Source organism: Sciurus carolinensis, chromosome 17, assembly GCF_902686445.1.
Source record: "Sciurus carolinensis chromosome 17, mSciCar1.2, whole genome shotgun sequence".
Lineage (NCBI taxonomy): Eukaryota > Metazoa > Chordata > Mammalia > Rodentia > Sciuridae > Sciurus > Sciurus carolinensis.
In genome coordinates, this window is record NC_062229.1 from 63,315,118 (window position 1) to 63,337,446 (window position 22,329).

The 22,329-nt window shown below is 46.1% G+C and overlaps 1 protein-coding gene across 1 annotated transcript in view; it reads right to left on the reverse strand.

Annotated features, from left to right (window-relative positions):
- Positions 1-22,329, reverse strand: part of Prickle2 (prickle planar cell polarity protein 2) — a 344,617-nt gene that overhangs the window by 321,482 nt on the left and 806 nt on the right. Inside the window, 1 exon segment of the mRNA XM_047530548.1 lies at positions 22,130-22,215. Coding sequence (XP_047386504.1) covers positions 22,130-22,215 — 86 coding nt within the window.

Genomic DNA, 22,329 nt, shown 5'->3' on the forward strand with positions numbered 1-22,329 from the left:
AGAAGGTTGGCTACTGAGAAGAGAAAAAGAAATAAGAAAAGAATACGATTATAATGCTTGGATTGCTTTTTCTTCAGAAACTGCTTTGACCTTTTCCAAGTCTGGGAACTTTGGGAGTTTGGGGCAGGGGGAGAGGAACCTAATTAAAAATCACTGCTGATCTTTCAGTTGGCGTGAAGGTAATATGCCTTTAAAATTTTCAGGCGAATCCATTTCATTTTTCAGAGCTAATCTTTCATAATATTCTAAATTGGATATCTTACTGTGAATGCTTCCTTTCCTTTTTAAGCCGGTGATGTTAAAATGATTTTCTCAAATGCTTTTCTGTTTTCTTTTCATTTTAAAGAGCAGGGACAGATGTGAACCCAAGGACAAGAATTTAAAAAAAAAAAAGTACACTCTTGGAGAAACAAAACAGGCAGGACTCCGTGCACAGAATCTGTATCCACGGTGGCAGAAAACAAAAATTAAAAGTGAAGTAATTGTGCAGAGTCAATGGATATGCAGAGGCTCTGTCCTTCCGGCACATCCTCGTTAAAAGCGTTCCCCACAAAATCAAGTTGTAGCCCAAGGAGCCACCCTTACCAGATGCCACTAAAGGCACACACTCAGTACTGAGAGCCAACAAAGACCTCTGAGCCCCCGGGGCTTAACGACCACAAAAGTTAATGTTGATTAAATACCTTTATTTGTCCAGCACGGTCATTAGCATTCGAGGAAGAATTTAATATGTATCAGACACTTTTCAAAACATTAATGTACTCGCTCATTTAACCCTCAGAGAACTCCACACCCCTGATAGACCTCCTCACGGGTCAGACCCCACGCCAAGCATGTTGAGGATGGTATCGTTTTCACGTACAGGTGAAGCAATAGTGGGGGACATTCAGCCCCCTGTCCCATCTTTTCAGGCCAGCAGGGCTTGGATCTGAACGCTGGTTCTAGCATTGACCAGCAGCCAGAGCTGAGCCAAGACTTGAATCCGAGACTCAGTTTTGCCTTCTGTAAAATGGAGCCCCACCACATAAGGCTGGCGGGAGGACCGCATGCGAAGCTCCCAGGCTGGCGCCACGTCCTGGCAAACATCAGTCGTCGTTCTTTTACATTTTGTCATGAGGGTGTTTCTGGCTTCACCTTGCAGGGAAGTGTTGAGCGGATAATTGGTCTCCTGTCCTCCAGTTTTGCTGAACACAGTGAGACAAGAGCTCTTGACCCTCCCTGCTGTTACGACCCGCTACCAGACCTCGTGACTCCAAGATAATGAGCAGGTCCCCACCAGGGCCATCGTGCCCATCCAGGATAGTCCTCTGAGTGTCCCCAGAGGCTGGCACACATACCATGGTGGCAGCACTGAGGGTCCCAGTCTGGCTGTGTTTTCTTGATCTCAGTCCTGAGGGTTCAGCTTAGGGAGGGGAAAAAGTTCAAGTTGTAATTCGTCCAGCTTTTATCTACATGGGATACTTCAATACATGTTTACAAAGAACGTCCATGATTGGGCAGCCCTTGGAAGACTCTTCATCACAAACCTCTGGGTACCCACACCCCAATCCAAATTCCATGCCGCAAACCGCTGCCCTGTCTCCCCGCACCTCCAACCTGCCTCTGCCCTCCCAGCCTCTACCCTAGGACTCCTTGCCTCCATCCTCAGGTTCCATCTTGCCTCTCCCTCTCCCCTGCCACAGACTTGCTCTTCCCAGGCTCACCATCTTGGCCCTGGGTACTGTTTCCATCCCTGTGTTGCCCGGTTCTGCCCTAGCCTCTCTGATCCTAATGCCACCTGACCTTCCCTGGCTCAGACCTGGATCCCTGGATCAACTTAGTGAGGATCAACTTAGTGAGGCCTAAGCAAATCAGCAAGACCCTGGCTCTGAATAAAATATTTAAAAAGGGCTGGGGATGTGACTCAGGGATTAAGCACTCCTGGGTTCAATCCCCAGTGCCAAAAAAAAAAAAAGTTAATTTTAAGGAAAATGCAAAGTCACCAATAACTAATTTTGCTAGCCAATCCTTATTGGGGACTCGTAACACTGTACTTAACCCAATTTGTGGTAGCTAACTTCATCCTCCTAGCAACCCCATCAGGTAGGTACAATTCTAATTCCCACACTACAAACAAGAAAACTGGCGCTGAGGGCTAGAGAGGTTAAGTAACTTACCTGAAGTCACACAGCAACTAAGAAGCAGAAGAACCAAGGCGTCTGATTCCTGAGCCAGAGCTCTTAACCAGACCCACAGCACAAAAAGTTCTCTTAGAGACAGGGAAGGTTCTCGAATGTGGCGAAAGGCATGCAGGGGACACGTGAATGATGGAATTTGGGAAGACCTGTTCTATACGATGCTGCCTGGAAGGAGGGCAGAGATGCCGGGCCTGGTCCCTTTCCCAAGGGACATGGCAGTGTCCCACAGTGATGCTGGTCCTGGCCAGTCCCGGGTTTGCCCTCCTCTCTCGTCAGCATTGGTTAGGAGAGTGTCTCACCTGCAGTGAATTAGAGGGAGGGAACCGAAGGTGCCCTATAAGCCAGCGGACAGGAGGGATAGATCCATGACCCAAAAGGCAGACACACGAAAGTCCTTTTTTTGCTTTTTTTTTGGTACTGGGGTTTGAACCCAGGGGCGCTTAACCACTGAGCCACATCCCCAGCTCTATTTTGTATTTTATTTAGAGACAGGGTCTCGCTGAGTTGCTTAGGGCCTCGCTAAGTTGCTGAGGCTGGCTTTGAACTCTCAATCCTCCTGCCTCAGCCTCCTGAGCCACTGGGATTATAGGACACCACACCCAGCTTCCAATGTCCCTCTGGATAGTCTCAATTTGACTCTCTCCTAAGAGAATCAGAGAAAAGGACACCTCAGAAAACACTGGAGTGGCAACTCCCTCCCTGCAGAACAAGCCCCTGGGCTCCTGGTTTCCTCTGCCCCTCACACGCCTGAACATCTGGTAAGGTTCAAGCGCCCCGCCCCCGCTCAAAGTAACATGAGTAATGTCCGATTACACAGAAAGCTGATTCCACTGAAACAATCTAAAAGTTCTGTAAAATCTGATGTCGTGAAGTGTACAGGCTTCACATATACACACACATGTATGCACACACATACTAAATAACTTGGTATACAGCATATATTATATATGACAGAGCTGATAACATGTATTACATAGACACGTGTACATATGCAAGATAGACATGTGTATATGTGATAAATGGATGCGTTATGATATTCATAACAGCTTATATAACTCAGTATGTGGTAAGAGCATACAGGTACTATATATAATAGTGTATATAGCAATGTATGTCACACACCTCATATGGCTTAGCGTTCACGGCCATATTTATTATACATGTATGATACAGTAACACATGATACCCCAAGATCCAGCAGCAAGTTCAGTAACTGCCATCACTTCCAAGCAGTGACACGCATCAATGATATTTCAAGATGACTGCCACAATTGTTAAGTGACGAGAAAACATCTGGGATTTTGGTTGGCCACAAAGCCACAGGTATTGCTAATGTAATTACTGTCATTAGTCGCCTTCCTTCATAATCGGGGGAAATGCTGAAGTTCAAACAGGGGTGAGCAGAAGTAAAGACATAAAGGTTTCCAGCCAAGTTCGGGCAGGCCCTGAACCTCACTCCCAGGTTCTCAGGCTGAGAGGCCGTTTGAGAAGGATGTCAAGGAAGGGCAGGGCTGAGGCGCCAGGGTGGTTGGCAGCGGGGGCGGGGGGGGGCAAGCCACCTCAGAGGGGACTTTGCAGCTTGGCTGGGTCATGATCAAGAGTCAGTCTGCACACGAAGTTATTGACTTTTCACCAAAAGCACTTCCTCTCCACCCTGGTTTGCAGGGCCTGCACAGGTCAGCAGGCAAGGGCCACCCAGAGCCCCCAGGGGCTTGCAATGTGATGGACAGCACCACCTACCTCCTTTTTTTACTTTTTTGCTCCTTTTTTTTTTTCCCTTTTGGTACCAGGGATTGAACCCCGGGGTACTTAACCACTGAGCCACATCCCTAGCCCTTTTTATATTTTATTTAGAGACAGGGTCTCACTGAGTTGCTTAGGGCCTCGATAAGTTGCTGAGGCTGGCTTTGAACTTGAGATCCTCCTGCCTCAGCCTCCCAAGTCACTGGGATGACAGGCGTTCACCACCGCACCCAGCTTCTTGCTTCATTTTCTTTTCTTTTCTTTTTTTGCAGTGCTGGGGACTAAACCCAGGGTCTTGGCCGCTTAGGTCACGCTTAGGTGCTACCCCTAAGGACAGCGAGAATCCAACTCCCCGGCCAGGCAGGACGACAGAAATGCCCAGAGGCAAATTCAAATGTCCACCCTGAGAGTTTGGACTATTGAGTAAAACGCCCCAGCCCTCCCAGCTGGGGTCACTTAATTTTTTTTTTCTTGCAATGCTGGTTGGAATGTGGATCAATTCTTTTTTTTTTTAAATTTCACTTGTTCTTTTTAGTTATACATGACGGTATAACTAAATATATATGTTTTGACTTATTTATACAAACATGAAGTATGTCTTATTCTAATTAGGATCCCATTCTTGTGGTTGGACAGGGTGTGGAGTTTCACTGGTCATGTGTTCATATATGAACATGGGAAAGTGATGTCCATTCATTCCACTGTCTTTCCCATTCCCATCCCTCTCCCTTCCCTTCATTCTCTTTTGTCTAATCCAGTGAACTTCTATCCTCCATCCCTCCTTATTGTATGTTAGCATCCACATATCAGAGAGAACATTCCACCTTCGGTTTTTGTGGACTGGCTTATTTCCCTTAGCATGATAGTCTCCAGTTCCATCCATTTACCAGCAAATGCCTAATTTCATTCTTGTTTAAGGCTGAGTAATATCCCATTGTATATATGTACCACATTTTCTTTATCCATGTATCTGTTGAAGGGCACCTAGAGTGGTTCCATAGCTTGGCTATTATAAATTGAGCTTCTGTAAACACTGATGTGGCTGTGTCACTACAGTATGCTGATTTTAAGTCCTGTGGGTATATTCTGAGGTGTGGGATAACTGGGTTAAATGGTGGTTCCATTCCAAGTTCCCTGAGGACTCTCCATACTGCTTTCCAGAGTGGTTGCTCCAATTTGCAGTCCCACCAGCGATGTAGGAGTGGACCTTTCCCCACATCCGTGACAACATTCACTGTTATTATATGCTTGATAACTGCCATTCTGACTAGAGTATCAAACTAAAAAGTTTCTTCACAGCAAAGGAAATAATCAAGAACATGAAGGGAGAGCTACACGATGGGAGAAATCTTTGCCACCTGCACCTCAGAGACAGCATTAATCTCCAGGTTCTATAAAGAACTCAAAAAAACTTAACACCAAAAAAAAAAAAAAACCCAAATAACTCAATCAAACTAAACAGACACTTCACAAAAGAAGAAATTCAAATGATCAACAAATACGTAAAAAATGTCCATGATCTCTAGCCATTAGAGAAATGCAAATTAAAACCACGGAGAGTCCACCTCCCTCCAGTCAGAATGGAACATGGGTTGGTTCTAACCTCAAAAGCATCCCTGCTAACCTCCTGCTTTGAAAGAAGCAATTCCTGCTTATGTAGGATCGATTCACTCATTTATTTCATCTAGCGATGAATTGTAGCATCCAGTCTCAGAAATATTCAAAAAAGAAGGGCGAGAGAAGATACTGGGGCCTGAGTTGGAGCAAATCATACCCGTGCCTCTATCGTTACATCAAGATGAATCCTAATGTAGGCACGATTAATACGAACCATAAAAAGATGAAGAAAAAAGAAACTCTCTGTCCCACTAAAGGCTCAGCATCCGCCCTTCTTCCAAGAAGCCCGCGGGCAGTAACTGTGTCATGGGATGCCCCTGAAATGGGAGGCCCCATGGGTGGGTGTCCCGTAACCTGCATGTCCTAGTTCATGTCCCTGCACCAGACGGCTTCACAATGGTCAGGACTTGACTCCCAGCTACTCATTTCTTTCTCCATCGAGACTCCACCACCCACCAGGGGCCAGGTTCTGTCTGGGTCCCGGCAACAACAACAATGATCCCCAGAGATGAAGGTCCAGCCCTCCTGGAGCTCACTGTCTCAGGGCAAGGAGGAGATGAGGTCAGGAAGCGTGCTGAGAAGGAGACCATCAAACTGAGAGGCAGAGGATGGGCGGGGGACACCACTACTGGAAATGGACAGCCCTGGATGGATGGAGGAAGGACAGTCAGGCAAAGGAACCACACCTGCCAAGGCTGGAGAGAGACATGACAAGGGTAAATGTAGATGCCAGGCACGGTGACGCACGCCTGTCATCCCAGCAGCTCAGGAGTCTGAGGCAGGAGGATCGTGAGTTCAAAGCCAGCCTCAGCAAAATCGAAGCCCTCAGCAAGAGCCTCAGTGAGACCCTGTCTCTAAAGAAAACACAAAATAGAGCTGGGGAGGTGGCTCAGTGGTTAAGCACCCCTGAGTTCAATCCCTGGTACCAAAAAAAAAAAAAACATAAACAAGGATGAGAAGCAAGCAGCACGTTACCTGCTGACGGTGGCACAAACCATGACAAGCCCTTTGAAAAGCAATGCACTCTTATCTAGGAACGTCACAGGTACACCCTCCACACCTGGCAGGCTCCAGAGAAGCTCCTGAGCATGTGTCCCGAAAACAATACACGCAGACCCCACCAAAACATTGTCAGGGAGACAGACTTTAGGCAATACTTCAGCAAAAAACAACAACAACAAAAAAAACACGACAAACATAATTCTAGAGAGTGGTACCTGGTAGTGGGGGAAGAGGATGAATTGGAAAAGATAATTACCAGGTTCTTTTCCCTGAAGCCAGGTGGTAGGCTCGGGGTACCCATGGCAGGACTACTGTTTATACATATTTAATCGACACTTGTGTATTTTGTATCTCTTCAATAATTCATAGGAGCTGCTTCCTCTTGCTATCTGGGAAATGGATGAGAAGGAGAAGGCGCAAGTAGACAGCTCTGGTGGCAGGTGGGGTGGGAGCTCAGGCGAGCGCTACTGCTCACCTTGTCCCCAGTGTTGGTGTATCAGTGATGGTGAGGGCCAGAGCCAGGGACATGGAAGTGGCAAGGAGAAGCTGCTCCTAGGTGCACTGAACTGCACCTGTGACTTTCAAACTGGTTCAAGGTTTAGTATAAAGAAAGAATTCTGACCAGGAGGGATGGCGCACGCCTGTCATCCCAGCAGCTGGGGAGGCTGAGGCAGGAGGATGGAGAGTTCAAAGCCAGCCTCAGCAACTTAGGGAGGCCCTGAGCAACTCCGTGAGACCCTGTCTCTAAATAAAATATAAAAATGGCTCAGTGGTTAAGCACCCTGGGTTCAATCTCTGGTACCAAGAAAAGTCTTTCCAGCAAGGACAATTTCTGGATGGCAATTATTTAGTCAGAGGTTGAAAGGGCACTGCCCTGCTGCGTGCACGCGAAGGGGATCGGCTTGCACCCTGCACCCATGTGCAAGTCCAGTAGCTCTGCGGCATATTTCTGCACCTATGTCATGCGCACCCGATCCCCAGGCTCCGTCCGCTGGAAACGTGATAGGGGCTATGGAAGGAAGGAATCGCACGCCTCCATCTCTACCCTTTAATCCTGAAACAAGCAGTGCTAAATGCATTCCGAAACAGCCCACATGCTTTCTCAGATGACATTCCTGAAATGTCCCTGGTTATTCCTCGATAGATAAAGGCGCAAATTTGCAGAGAAGTTGGATGCATGTGGAGAAAGACAATCCTCCTGAAACACCAACTCTATACAAATTTATTAAATTTCCGCTAGTACCCTACAGAAAGCCAAGGTTTCAGATGAGGTCGTCTCAACTCCAAACTGCACACTTGTCCTTAGCCAGGCCTTCCAAACCTGAAAGAAGCTGGGCACGGGGACACATGCCTACAATCCCAACAGCTCGGGAGGCTGAGGCAGGAGGATCAGGAGTTCAAAGCCAGCCTCACAACTTAGCAACTTAACGAGACAGAAGTAACCTAGTGAGGCCCTGTCTCAAAATAAAAAGTAAAAAGGGCTGGGGGTGTGGCTCAGTGAAGCACCCCTGGGTTCAATCCCCAGTACCACAAAAAAAAAAAAAAATTCTACCTCAATGCTAGGAGTACTCATCTTTGGGGAATGGAGTTATTCTATTTCCTTTATTTACAAATCACTTAACTTGCTGCTTTTTTTTCAATTTGAGTCCATGCACATTTATGATCCAGCTATTTGATCAAAATTGATTTAAAATAAGAACCGAACATGCCTTAAAATTCTACTAGCACCAGGATTAAGAAACTGATTTTTTCAATTACCCTAAATCCCTAACGGGTGGACACATCCATTAGTTGTTCTACACGGAGAACCCAAGAAACATACTGAGGTGCCCTTCCCCATGGTTACAGATGGTCTAGGTCCAAGAGGAAGCAGACACTCCCCAGTTCTCTACGGTCTCCCGGTCACAAAGAGGAAAGGAACCTGTCACTGCGATCTGGAAACAATTCAATAAGTTGCTGGTGAAGGACGCAAATGACGGGGAGCTCTCCTGGGTGCCTGATGGGGGACAAAGGACTGGGAGAAGTTATATTATTGGAGTAACTTCACAGAGTCATTGAAAAAAGAAAACACCTGCATTCTCTTAATAGGTCCCCCGGAGGCCTCATTCCTGAGCCTCCCAGTGGGAACGACCACTGTGGGTGTTGTATGTGCACATAATTGAGCCAGTCTTTAGGAATCGTAAAAACCAGTTTCTGCATCACCAAGTAGTTTACCAAACATAAAATCAAATAACTGCGCTCATTAAATGCCTTCCGACAGCCCGATGTGCTAGCGTCTGTTTTGTCACCGTGACACCCAGATGGCTCAAGGGTTGGGACGCGGACCTTCCCAAGCACAGGTCAAAGACAGGCTGATGGCCGTCGTGTTCGCCTTTATGCGTGTGGATTCAGGCTGGCTGCAGAAGGGATGCTGGAAACGCCCTCCCTTGGCCGGTCCCTTTTGTGGACCTTTCTTCCAGAAAACCTCCGGCAAATGGCATTTCTTAAAATGTCTGGAAGTCGCCCAACTGAACCCCAAAGCTATTAGCTGGCTGAATGGGGCTTCCCTGGAGAAGAGGGAGGTCTGATCAGGGAACTAGGAGGGACCTCCTCCAGAACAGGAAATCCAGTTGCACTTGATTCCGCTTCTCACCAGGGGGCGCCTGTCGGACCCTCAGTGAGCGCCACATCACACCCTCTGCTTCCACAGAGGGTGGAACTTCCACCTTGAAGTTTCCCGCCCCCAAAGAACCCAGCGAGTCCAAGGCTTCACGTCCGCTGCAGACACTCGCCAGATCCCATCTCCAGACCACTGAGAATACAAGATCGTTTTCTTTAAGGTACAGTTTTACATTTAGATCCAGGGAGTCAATTGGTCAGAACTAAACACCCTCCTCTGGTTAAAGACTTAACAACTTTTTTTTTAATAGTTGAAGATGGACACAATACCTTTATTTTATTGATTTATATATATTTAGATGCTGAAAGACCTTTATTTATTGATTTATTTCTATGTGGTGCTGAGGATGGAACCCAGTGCTTCACACATGCTAGGCGAGTGCTCTGCCACTGAGCTACAGCTCCAGTTTGAGACTTACCATCTTGAGCCCCAAAGACCTGGGTTCAAATTCTGACTCCACCACCTACTACTTGTGTGAACTTTGGCTCCTAATTTCCTTACATTTAAAAAGTGCCATGTCTTTTATTTTCATTATGACAGGAAGTGGTTGATGCATACTTCAGTATGGCAGAAAGTGGTTCGGACACAAATAGGGATGCAATAGTGTTAGCTCCTTCCCTATACCATCTCCCAGATGGAGGATTCTGCTGCTTGGATGACCTGCTCTGCACAGCTGTCCCTGCCACATGGTGACTTTATTCCAGCCTGTCATTCATATCATCATTGCAGGCACAAACATTCACTCATTAGTTGCTTTCAAATCAGAAGTCACAAAATCAGATGTCTACTTAGGCCAACAAATGACGTCAATGAGCAAGGCAGGCCTGGTGTAAGACTATAGGGAGTGGTGAGGACTATGGAAAAGTTGAACACACACATTTTATCTGAAAGGAAAGAAGAAATGTAAGAACAGAGTGGCCAGACATTTTCAGTTTTCCAGAGAAATCCCAAATCTATACCTTGACACAAACTCAAATGTTGACCACCAACTGAAAATTTAAATCCTGCACAAAACTACCAAAATTCACACACAGGCCAGAGCTAGCTTCAGGGGTTGCCAGAGTGTGACCTCAGGTTCGAAGACTATAGAAATATCCTTGTTTGTCATGCCTCAGAAGAGAGAGTTTTGGCTTAAAGACTTGTGGTCAGGTGGATGGAAAAGTGTAGCCTGGTACAAAGTCACAAGAACTCACATGGAGTAGGCAGGTTACAGAGAAGCCTATTAAGTAACACGTCAATGATGTGGGATTCTCATCTTGGACATGAGTTTTCAAGATCCAGTTGGTAGGATATAGGGACCGAAAGAGGCCCCTTCGTGTACATTGACTCCAGGGCTAGAGTTTGAAAGTTACCTTTCTCTTATAGTTAGCAAAATTTTTTTCTTATTATTTTTTATTTGTTCTAATACATGACAGTAGGAGGCATTTTGACACATCACATATAAATGGAGTGTAACTTCTCATTCTTCTGCTTGTTCATGATATAGACTTACACCAGTCATGTAATCATACACGCACATAGGTCTGATTCATGTCACTGTCCTTCCTACCCCCAGACCCCATCCCCTCCTTTCACTCCCTTCTGACTAATCCAAAGTACCTCTATTATTCCCTAGCTGCCCCCAATGTGAATTAGCATCCACACATCAGAAAAAACATTCAGTCTTTGGTTCTTTAGGATTGACTTATTTCACTTAGCATGATAGTCTCCAGTTCCATTCCTTTACAAGCAAATGCCATAATTTCATTCTTTATGGCTGAGTAATATTCCACTGTGTATATATACCACATTTTCTTTATCCACTCATCTGTTGAAGGACTCCTAGATTGGTTCCATAGTTTAGCTATTGTGAACTGAGCTGCTATAAACACTGATGTGCCTGCATCACTCTTGTATGCTGCTTTTAAGTCCTTTGGCTATATACCAAGAAGTAGGATAATTGGGTCAAATGGTGATTCCATTGGTAGTTTTCTGAGAAATCTCCATACTACTTTCCAGAGTGGCTGCACCAATTTGCTGCCCTACCAGCAAATGTATGAGTGTACCTTTTTCCCCACATCCTCACCAACACTATTTTACAAAACCTCCTCTATATACTTCTCTTAGGCAAACAGACTGTGAGGGGCCATTCGACCCGACTCCATTTCACCAGAAGTACATGTGCCCCCAGGTGAGGGTGTGACATACAATGTGTACTGTTCCATCAGGAAGTCTCATTCCCTCAGAAACTGACAGTCCATGTGGGGGAGGGACCCACTCTACCATATTTCACTGCCTAATTGTTGGACCTGATTTTTTCATTCCAAAATTTGATTTCTAACCTTTCACTGTGTAATTATCACCTGGTACAAGTCTGTTCCTCAGTCTGTTTAATAGACATTATTACCTCATTTATGACTGCATGACCCATGTGATTCTATAATATATACAAACAGAAATGAGAAATTACACTTCATTTACATATGATTTATCAAAATGCATTCTATTGCATATATGACTAATTAAAACAAATTTAAAAATTATTTTAAAAGGGGGGAGGGATTAATACCAGGCTTGGTGGCACAAGCCTATAATCCCAGTAACTCAGAAGGCTGAGGCAGGAGGATCATGAGTTCAAAGCCAGCCTCAGCAACTTAGCAAGGTGCTAAGCAACTCAGTGAGATGTTGTCTCTAAATAAAATATTAAGAAGGGCTGGGGATGTGGCTCAGTGGTTAAGCACCCCTGGGTTCAATCGCAGTCAACAGCAGCAACGTAATCAGCAGTGGCATGTGGATAGTGACACCTGTCCACTGGGCACCGCGGGCCTCCTGCCTACACTGCTCAGCGCATGCGCACTGTCAGTACATTGCAGGAAGGTGACCTGCGCAGTCTATCTAGAGCGCAGGGACCAACCAGCATCATCCTAGTGGCCTTGAGGAACACGCAGCAGATAAGACACCAGCGGCGCAGAATCTTCGGATGTAGAAGATCCATCCTTCACAACACTGTCGTAGATTTTCTCAGCACAATATTTCAACTATAATGCATAAATCAGTAACAATGTGATAACTGTTTCTTGTTTTTGTTTTTAGAACAGAAAAAATGGTCACTAAACTATCATGAAGAAATGATGTGTGTTGATCTGGAGTATTCATTTTTTTTTTTTTTTTTTTCGGTACTGGGGATCGAACTCAGGGCCTTGTGTTTAGGAGGCAAGCACTCTAACAGCTGAGCTATCTCCCCAGCCCTGGAGTATTAATTTTTAACACATATTCCCAAGTATTCTGAGGATCCTAATCTTGTATCAAAGATAGCAGAGCAAGAAATGACTTTTTAAGTAATGCCAGCACATTTTTTTCTTTTCAAAAAAGCTTTGTGCGGGGCGCGGTGGCACACGCCTATAATCCCAGTGGCTCAGGAGGCTGAGGCAGGAGGATCATGAGTTCAAAGCCAGCCTCAGCAACAGCAAGGCCCTAAGCAACTCAGTGAGACCCTGTCTCTAAATAAAATATTAAGAAGGCTGAGGATACAGCTTAGTGGTTAAGTGCCCCTGGGTTCAATCCTCGGTACCAAAAAAGAAAAAAAGAAAACACTTTGAGTAATGACTGCATCCCTGCATCCCAAATTTTTGCCAAAAAATTGGCATAAAATCTACAACAGAAAAAAAAAAAAAAACTACAACATTTACGTGGTGAAATACCTTCTCTCTTCAGAGTTGAGTCCATGAGCCAACTGTCACTTCCATTTAACCAAGGAAGGGCTTCTGCTCATGGTGGAGAAGTAGCTTTTTATCTATCGTAGGATCTACAATTTCTAGGGTCCTAAACACGCACCTTCTTACTCCTCATTCATCCCTCTTTCCATTGAACCCTTCTAAAACCAGAGCATAGTCAAACCAGCCCGCAGACCATGCAGAGTAGGAGGCACAGGTCATGCATGGTGCCGCTTAATCCTCAAAACCACCGCACCATGCAAGTAATATCAGCCCCATTGTACTGATGAGTAAATCAAGGCTCAGAAAGGTTAAGTCATTTACCTTGTGCTGTTCAGTCAGTAAGAAGCAGAAGCAAGCCTGTATCCCAACAATCTGTCTTTAAAGCCTGTCCCTTTGACCACTCAGCTGTCACAGCCCACATAAGCTCTTACAAGCTTCAGAGGTTTTTCTGACACTGGCTAAAAACACCTTTCTCCCCAGAGATGGTCTCCCCATGACTCTCTCACACACAGGCAGGAAGAGTCCCTCTGATCTCAAAAAGCTAGGAATCATTCCCACTAGGGAATGCTCCCTCAATACACAGGGAACTCCTTCTGGGGCTCTCATTAATGGCAGGGTTCAAGGATAACCTTTGAGCCTCTGTGAGCCAGGAGACCAAAAACCAACAAATTCATTAGGTTTTCCTTCCTCCCACGAACCTCTAACTATAGAGGCATTAGGATGAATGATTACCTTTCAACAGAATGTGGTTATCGCTTTCAGGATTGAAGACCAAAAAAAATTTTTTTTCTGGGAAAAATTAGACTGAAGGTTGGACACAGGGGTGCACACCTGCAATCCTAGCTGCTGGAGAGGTTGGGGCAGGAGGATGGCAAGTTGGAGGCCGGCCTCAACAACTTAGTGAGACCCTGTCTCAAAATTAAAAAGTAAACAGGGCTGAGGATGTAGCTCAGGGGTAGCATGCCCCTGGGTTCATTCCCCAGTGCCAAAAAAAAAAAAAAAAAAACTGACTGACATTCAACCATCATGTTTGCTCACTATTCATCAGGCACAAATTGTCACTTGGGGTGATTAAACAAGGATTAATTACCAGGTTGCTATACAAGCTGAGATGTTTTAATGTTGCAGCCCAGAGAGCACACAAATACACTCAAATTTTTAAGGAGTGAGGGTGGAATTTGGCACCATCTTTTTGGAGGCTAATTTGGCAAAGAGCTCTTACAATGATGAATGTTCATATCCTCTGACCTAGCAATTCCAATTATGCCACAGAAACATAAACTGGGAAAATAAACACAGGCATGTTTTAGGACAAGCAAAGTGGTTTGTCTTATAACATACAAAGAGTAGATTGCATCAAAGTGACCATCAACAGAGAAATTTTTAGCTGTATAAAAATCCATATAATGGATTCTAAAAGCTAATAAAGGTATTAGACCTTTATGGACTGACAGCAAGAGATGTCCAGAAAGTATTTCTATGTTTCATGAAAACAGAAGGCTAGGTAAGACAATATGTCGAATGTACATTTTCTGTCACATTAATAAATAATAATTTGAATGAATCAGAGGAAATAAATACCAACCTATACACCATATATAATTCGAGCTTAAAGGTCAGCAAACTGATTCAAAACCGGGTCAAGTAGTAAATACTTTCCTTCCTTGATGGCAAGGGTTGTTTTAATGACTCAACTTAGTCATTGCAAATGCAGCCCCAGGTGCCACTAAATGAATGGGTGTGGCTGTATTCTAATAAAACTTTATCTATGGATGTTTAAAATTGAAATTTCATACAATTTCATATGCCACAAAATGTTCTTCTTTTTTTGACTTTTTTCTTTGTCCCCAAAACATTGAAAAATATAAGCTGGATGTGGTGGTGTGTTCCTGTAAGCCCAGAGACTCCGGAGGCCGAGGTAGGAGGATTGCCAAGTTCGAGGCCAGCCTGGGCAACTTAGTGAGACCCTGTCTCAAAACTAACTAACTAAATTAATTAATGAATGAATTAAAGGGCTGGGGATGTGGCTCAGTGGTTAAACACCCCTGGGGCACAGTTTCTGCTACAAAAAGAAAGAAGAAGAAGAAGAAGAAAGAAGAAGAAAGAAGAAAGAAGAAAGAAGAAAGAAGAAAGAAGAAAGAAGAAAGAAGAAAGAAGAAAGAAGAAAGAAGAAAGAAGAAAGAAGAAAGAAGAAGAAGAAGAAGAAGAAGAAGAAGAAGAAGAAGAAAGGAAGGCTGGGATTGTAGCAAAGTGGTAGAGCACCTCTGGGCTCCATTCCCAGTACTAAATAAAAATGCAAAACAAAATAGAAATATAAAAGTCATTCTAATTTTGTCCCACTAGCTAGTTTCCTAACCCCAGCTCTAAAAGATGTAATTAAGAAGGTTTTCTCCTCTATGATAGGAATGCTTTATATGTGTATGTGATCTTAATATCTTTAATAATAGCCATAGCTATTGCCAATTGAGAGATAATAATATCGATATATCAGAATGAATTGATTTTGTTTTTAAAGAGAAAAACCCTATTAAGGTACTTCAGCTTCTGCCAGGTATGGTGGTGCACACCTGAAATCCCAGCAACTCGGGAGGCTGAGGCAGGAGGATTACAAGTTTGAGGCCAGCCTCAGCAACTTAGAGAGACCCTGACTCAAAATAAAAAAAATAAAAAGGGCTGGGGATGTGGCTCAGTGGTAGAGAGCACCCCCAGGTTCAATCCCAGAACCAATAAAAAAGAAAGAAAGAAAAGAAAACAAGGAAGTTCACCTTCTGTCAGACGTATTATCAAATGAGTGAGACATATTATCAAATAGGTGGGCCAACCAGCAACCTTAACTGCTAGGCATCTTCCCTGGCTTGAAGATTCCAGGCATAAAACTGTCTGTGTGTGTCTGTCTGTCTGTCTCTCTCTCTCTCACTCATACACAAACACACAACACACACATACACACTTCCCCTGTTTTCCCCTCTCTTGACATATCCATCCGTGGACTGGGTATGTTTTTCCTTCCCGAGCAAAATAACCAGTAGGAAGCCACTTCTTAGCCAATCTACAATCCATTGAAGGAAACCAGGACTGCATCGCCCCCAAATGACAGTCCCCCAGTCATCCATCCACAGAATCGCCAGGGCAACCAGGGCAGGCTGCCTGCAGGCGCAGGCTTGGTGGGGCCAGCCAGAGGGCTGCTTCTGGAGCAACCGCAACCTGCCAAAGCATGCGCCTGGGGAGACCGTTGTCCAGGGACAAACTGCTCTGCATAATTATCGTGACCTCACAAAGCCGGCCCTGCTCTGGCTGCCCATGTCTGCGGCTCACAAAGTTGGACTCCAGGAGGCTCATTCTAAAAGCCCGCCTGTTAATGCTCCAGTCAAATCTACATCTATCGGCAAAGCGGTCACGTTAAAGGGATTACAAGGGGCTTAGAAGCCACTGGAGAGCCATTGATCTGGTCTCCCAGCCTCATCTCCACGCGTCCTTTAGAATAGCTTTGGTCTGTCCCCAGGTTGTCTGGTTGCCTTTGATTTTACCACCTCTCTCTCCAGCTTGGCGGGGATATTTCCTCCACCCTGGTTCCAGACTTTATTCTCAGACTACTTTATTCTTAAACTAAAACAGCTACTTGCATGTTCCTCTAGTGGTACAGAGCAGGGGTCGGCATGCGTTTCCTGTAACGAGCCAGATACCAAACAGCCGTGGCGGTGCCGACTTGACTTTCCGCCGCAGCTACTCCACTCTGCTGTCGTACAAAAGAACCCATAGATCAGAGGTCAATAATTGGACCTGTATCTGCTCGGGAACACTTTATTTGTGAGTGCTGAAATTTGAATTTCAATAATTTTCACATGTTGGGAAATACTATTCTCCTTCTAGTCTTTTCCTCAGCTCTTAAAAAATGTAAAAACTGTTCTGCGCCTAGGAGTCACGTAAAGGATGTGAAGGTTAGATTTGGCCAGTGGGCCCTAGACCATGGTCTAGACCCAGTGTGGTCTCCAGCTACATCAGTATCACCTTGGAGCTTGTTAGAAACACAGCATAGATCTAAGCCCTCCCTCAAAGCGACAGAATCAGAATGGGCATTTGAACAAAATTTGCCAATAATCCAAACTCAAATCAAGTTAAAGACGTCCCAAACCAGAATAAAGACTTTTGGAAGCCAATCAGGGTTGGAATACCACTGACTTGCTGGCTGTGCAATCTTAGCAAGGTACTTAACCTCTCTGAGATTGCCATTTCCTTAACAACTAAGATGGGGTAAATAACTATACCCGCATCGAAGGGCTATCATGAACAAAAGACAGGAAGGATGTAAAACACTCATCTGGCATTGCAAACGCTTTAAAAATGGTACTATTGGAGACACCTACTATGTTTAAAACCTTTTTTGCTGAAACAAGAATGATCCTTCAGGATTTGCAAACTCTAGTCACTTCCAGTACCAAGCAGGTAACCTAAATAGTCAAAGAAGTCCTTGAACTAATTGGAATGCTGGGGACTGGGGTGAGTCTACAAAATGCCAATCTAAAGGGAGACCACTCACATCCTGCCACTTAGGGCGATGCAGGAAAGGTGGCCAGATGTGACATCTTTGGTAGTGGTTGCCTTTTAATGGTACTGGGAGACGGAACCCAGGGCTTTGTGCATATTAGATAAGTGCTCTACCACTGAGAAAGCTAAAAACCAAATATTAGAAAAGGCTCACTTAGCCGGGCACAGTGGCACACACCTGTGATCCCAGTAGCTTGGGAGGCTGAGGCAGGAGGATGGCCAGCCTCAGCAACTCAGCAAGGCCCTCAGCAACTCAGGGAGACCCTGTCTCTAAATAAAATACAAAAAATGGCTGGGGCTGGGGCTCAGTGGTTAGGCACCCCTGGGTTCAATCCCTGGTACCAAAAAAGAAAGAAAGAAAAAGAAAAATCTATCTTACTTTTAATACATTCTACAGACCAAACAACACCCATCTGCAGAGTGGATGTAACTTGAGGGCCTCTGAACTGAGCTAGGGAAACTGGTGATCCTCTTGCCTCAGCCTCCCAAGCAGCTGGGATTACAGGCGTGCGCCACCGTGCCTGGCTTTGATGGCCAATGTTGCTTGAGTACTATTATTACTATAACTGTTCTTCAGTTTTGGACATACGTGGAGCAATCCTGCACGGCAAAAATGACTCTTTTTCACTCCCTTCTCAAACCAGTTGCAAACAAGCCAACCCGGCTGGCCCCACTTGGAGAGGCTTTTGTGGCAGATACGCGGAGTGCCCGGTTTTTAATGACTTGCTTTTGGCCACAGTCCCTGGGGCTGCCATCATCTTCCTGTTAATGGACATTCGTTCTGCAGCCTGGCAACCAGGGGCTTCCCCGAGGCCACCAGGAGGTGACACTTCTTCCAGGGTAGGTCACCTGAAGGGAGTAGAGGCCAGGTTGGCGCTCAAGCGGTCTTACATCACTGGAGGGGAAATGCCAGCCGTCTGTTTCTCCAAGACACGCAAACCCTTCATGGTTTGTTTGTGTGTTTTTAGAATTTCTATAAATTTCCCAAATTTTCCACCTAAAGGTATGTATGATAATAAAAACATGGAGATTAGGGTCACCCAAGAAAATCCCCCCGAAATGGAACAGATTTGGACAAGAACGTGGGTATCTTTACTATCTCCAAGGAAGACCCAAGGTGGGGAAAGCTTTTTGCCCTCCATGGGGCTTCGGCCCAGTGTGTCTCCATCTTCAGGGGCACCTGAATCACCAGGGCTCTGGCTCCAGCTCAGGTTCTGGTTCAGTGGGTCTGGGTCAAGGCCTAAGACCATGTATTTTTAAATTTTTTTTTTTTTAGTTGTAGATGGATGCAATACCTTTTTTTCATTTATTTATTTTCATATGATGCTGAGAAACAAACCCAGTGCCTCACACGTGCCAGGCAAGCTCTGCCACTGAGCCACACCTCTAGCCAAGATCATGTTTTTTTTGGTAGTGGGGATTGAACCCAGGGCCACTTAACCACTGAGCCACATCCCTAGCCCTTTTTATATTTTATTTAGAGACAGGGTCTTGCCGAGTTGCTTAGGGCCTCGCTAAGATGCTGAGGCTGGCTTTGAACTCGCAATCCTCCTGCCTCAGCCTCCCCAGTCGCTGGGATCACAGGCGTGCACCACTGCGCCCAGTGAGACCAGGCATTTTTAAGAGCTCCCCCAAGACAAAGCAGGGTGCTACCAGCCCCTGCATCTGCAGGCATCAGCACGGCCTTCGCTTCATTTCGATCTCCGCTTAAATATCACCTCCTGAGAGGGCCCTTTCCTGACTGCCTTATCTAAAATGTAATTATTTGTGGAATGGGGTCCTGGATCCCGTCTGTTTTGTTCTTTGCTGAACCCCCAGCATCAGTGGAACACCTGGTACAAACCAGGCACTCAAATATTTGTCCAGTGCACAAATCCCAGGGTGACAAGTAAGGAAAATGAAACTCGGGGAGCCTAAGTCATGGGTCCAAGGTCACACAGCTAATCAAAGCCAGAGCAAAGACTGGCCCTGCTCTGTCTGCACTTCAAAGCCCCAGGTCTCTCCGGCAGGCCAAAGGGAAGCAAGGTTTGTTTACAGCACGCTTCCTCCCTAGAACTGAGGGTCTTCCTGCTGGGAGGCAGTAACACAATTCTGCTCTGTTTTTAAGCGATGCCTGGCTATGTGGACAATGACTGGAGGGGACCCACAGTGGAAGCAGAGGCCAGTTTAGAGTGGCCTGCAGTGGTCCAGGTCAACGTATGGCAAACCGAGGATTCCTCCATCCTTTTTTTTTTTTTGGTACCAGGGATTGAACCCAGGGGCACTTAACCACTGAGCCACATCCCCAGCCCTTTTTATATTTTATTGAGAGACAGGGCCTCACTTTTGCTTAGGCTGGCTTTGAACTGACCAGCCTCCTGCCCCAGTCTCCTGAGCCACTGGGATGACAGGCATGGACCACAGTAACCAGCTGATTCCCTGGTACTTGGGGTAAGAGGAGTTCTACTCTCCTGGGGTCAGACCAAGGCTGCCTTCCTGTCAGGTCTCTATCAGGCCTATGCTACCAGGGCACAACCCTTCCTGGCGGGCTTGGGGGGCCTTTCAGTCTCCCAGTCAGGCAGGGGAGGGTAACATGGATTTCAAACTGCCAAAAAAAAAAAAAAAAAAAAATGTGGTATATCCCAGAAACAGTTTTCCAAAAGGTCACCCAAAAGTATGCCCCCGGGGAAAAAGGAGAAATGGCTTCCTTTCCAGCAATGGGTGGAAATGCTATAAAAAAACCTATTCGTGGCACAAAGTGGAGCCTTTCTGCTGCTAGCGGGGAAATGGCTTCCATGTGAAAATCCTTCTCACCTGATGAAAGGGTGTCTCCCCAAAGGAAAAGCGCTGTGGTAGGCTGAAAATCAAACACTCATCCCATCGCAAAATCAGCTGGGTTAAAATGGCTTAAAATTCCCATCGCAAGTTCAAAGCCAGCCTCAGCAACTTGGCGAGGCCCTAAGCAACTCAGCGAGGCCCTGTCTCTAAATAAAACATAAAAAGGGCTGGGGATGTGGCTCAGTGGTTAAGCGCCCCTGGGTTCAATTCCTGGTACAAAAGCAAAAAAAAAAAGGCTTACAATCCTTCAAGAAACTGTAGTCATGGGCTCTTCAGGGACCCTGGACACCTACCATCCTCAAAGACTCCATATTTCCTCCTGAGCAACAGCTGGGAGGAAGCTCAAAATAATTAACAAAATTAGTGAATATTTACTGCATACCTGGGACTAGGTAATGTTGACAGTCTCTCTCTTAATCCTGTGGTAAGCCTGTAAGGGAAGTGCCCTTGTTACTCCCACTGAAAGCTAGGGAAACAGAGCCAGGGAGTGTTAGTGACTGACCAGAGGTAAGAGGTCAAGGAGCAGGGGAGGAGAGGCACCAAGCTACACACCCACACTGCGGCGCTACCCACAGGCCTCTGGCCAGAGCTGACCCAAGGCCAGGTCGGGAGGAACGGGAAGTTGGAATCACCTACCGTGCCCTGCATCCCCTCTGTTAGAAAGCAAGATGGATCAAAAGGGAAGCCACCAGTCAATCTCGCTCAGACTGGATTTGGTTTATGAAATAAGCTTCTACGCCCAGTCCCGTGTGGAACCCACAGTCACACTTGGGACACACAAGGAGCCCAAGTCACAGCACACCTACTGGGGCCACGGCACTGGCACTATGGACGGATGCCTATGCCTGCCAATTACATATTTATAAGGTCGCCTGGCTCGACTCTGACACGGGAGTTATTAAATGCTCCGGAGCCATCAGGGTTGCGCTCGGTGTCCTGAAACAAAGGCAGAGAGGCTGCCAAACCCATCTAAGGCAGGAACAAAAGCATTTAATTTCTGAAGGAACCGACGGCAAATTTCCTTAGAACTGGGTGCCGGGCACACATGACAACTAGAGGAAAGTAGAGAGACCCATGAAGAAAAGGGAGAAAACCAAAGTAGACTTTTCTTCCTGGCATCCAGAAACCAGCCCTCTCCAAAGGAGCATAGGACCGGTGGGAAAAACGCGCACATCCAAGACAGAATGCTACTGGACGCCTGTCTCCGGTCGCCATTTCTTTCCTTTTAATGAAGATACCAAGGCGAATGACCTCTTCTCTTTCCATCGCCAAACTGAGGGCCTGTATGCCTGCACCCCAACTTTTTCCCAAGCAGTGCCCCAGCAGCCAGATGCACTGGAAGGACACCCAGATCCCTCGACTCCCAAACAAAACCATTCCACTCCAGGCTGACGCTGCCTGGAAGTCAACATTCAAGGCGCATTAATAAGAAACATCTGGCCACCGAAGACGGTTGACACAGCACAGGCGGGCAGTGGTGGATTTGTGGTTGGGACCCAGAGTTACAGGGACTGAATTAAAAACACAACTGGAAAACACCAGCCAGTCCGGGCAGGGCTCCACACTGCTGCACCTTGGCACTTGGTGACGCTACCATGCCCAGGTTGAATTGTTTGGGGCCTAGTTACCTAGACACAGCGTGGTGCCAAGTGGCTCAAGCTCTGACATCAGGGAAATGCAGCCTGAGCCCGGCTCTCCCGCAACCTCCAGAGTCTGGCCACCACTTCCACCTTGGAGATTTGTAGCAGATGTAGCCCCGCTTTTAAAGGCACAGACTTTGCATTCTTTCCATGTGACTTCCAAGTCAGATTGAAAAGGAGAGAATTTTATTTACTTTTCTCCCTGCAGTGTCGTGCAATTTTAAAAAGTCCTACCTCCATTTATGCACTGCAAACCCAGGGCACTGGTCACCACAGGCGTTACATGGCTGGCCTCTCTCTATCCGCCCCAGTCCGGTCAACTTCAAAACAAAAAGATAACACAGGCCACGTGTGAAGATGGGGGCTTCCTCCAAAACCCCACTGTGTCCCAGTCAGGATGGCCTGCCTCTTTCGCTCTACCTCCTGGGATCTGA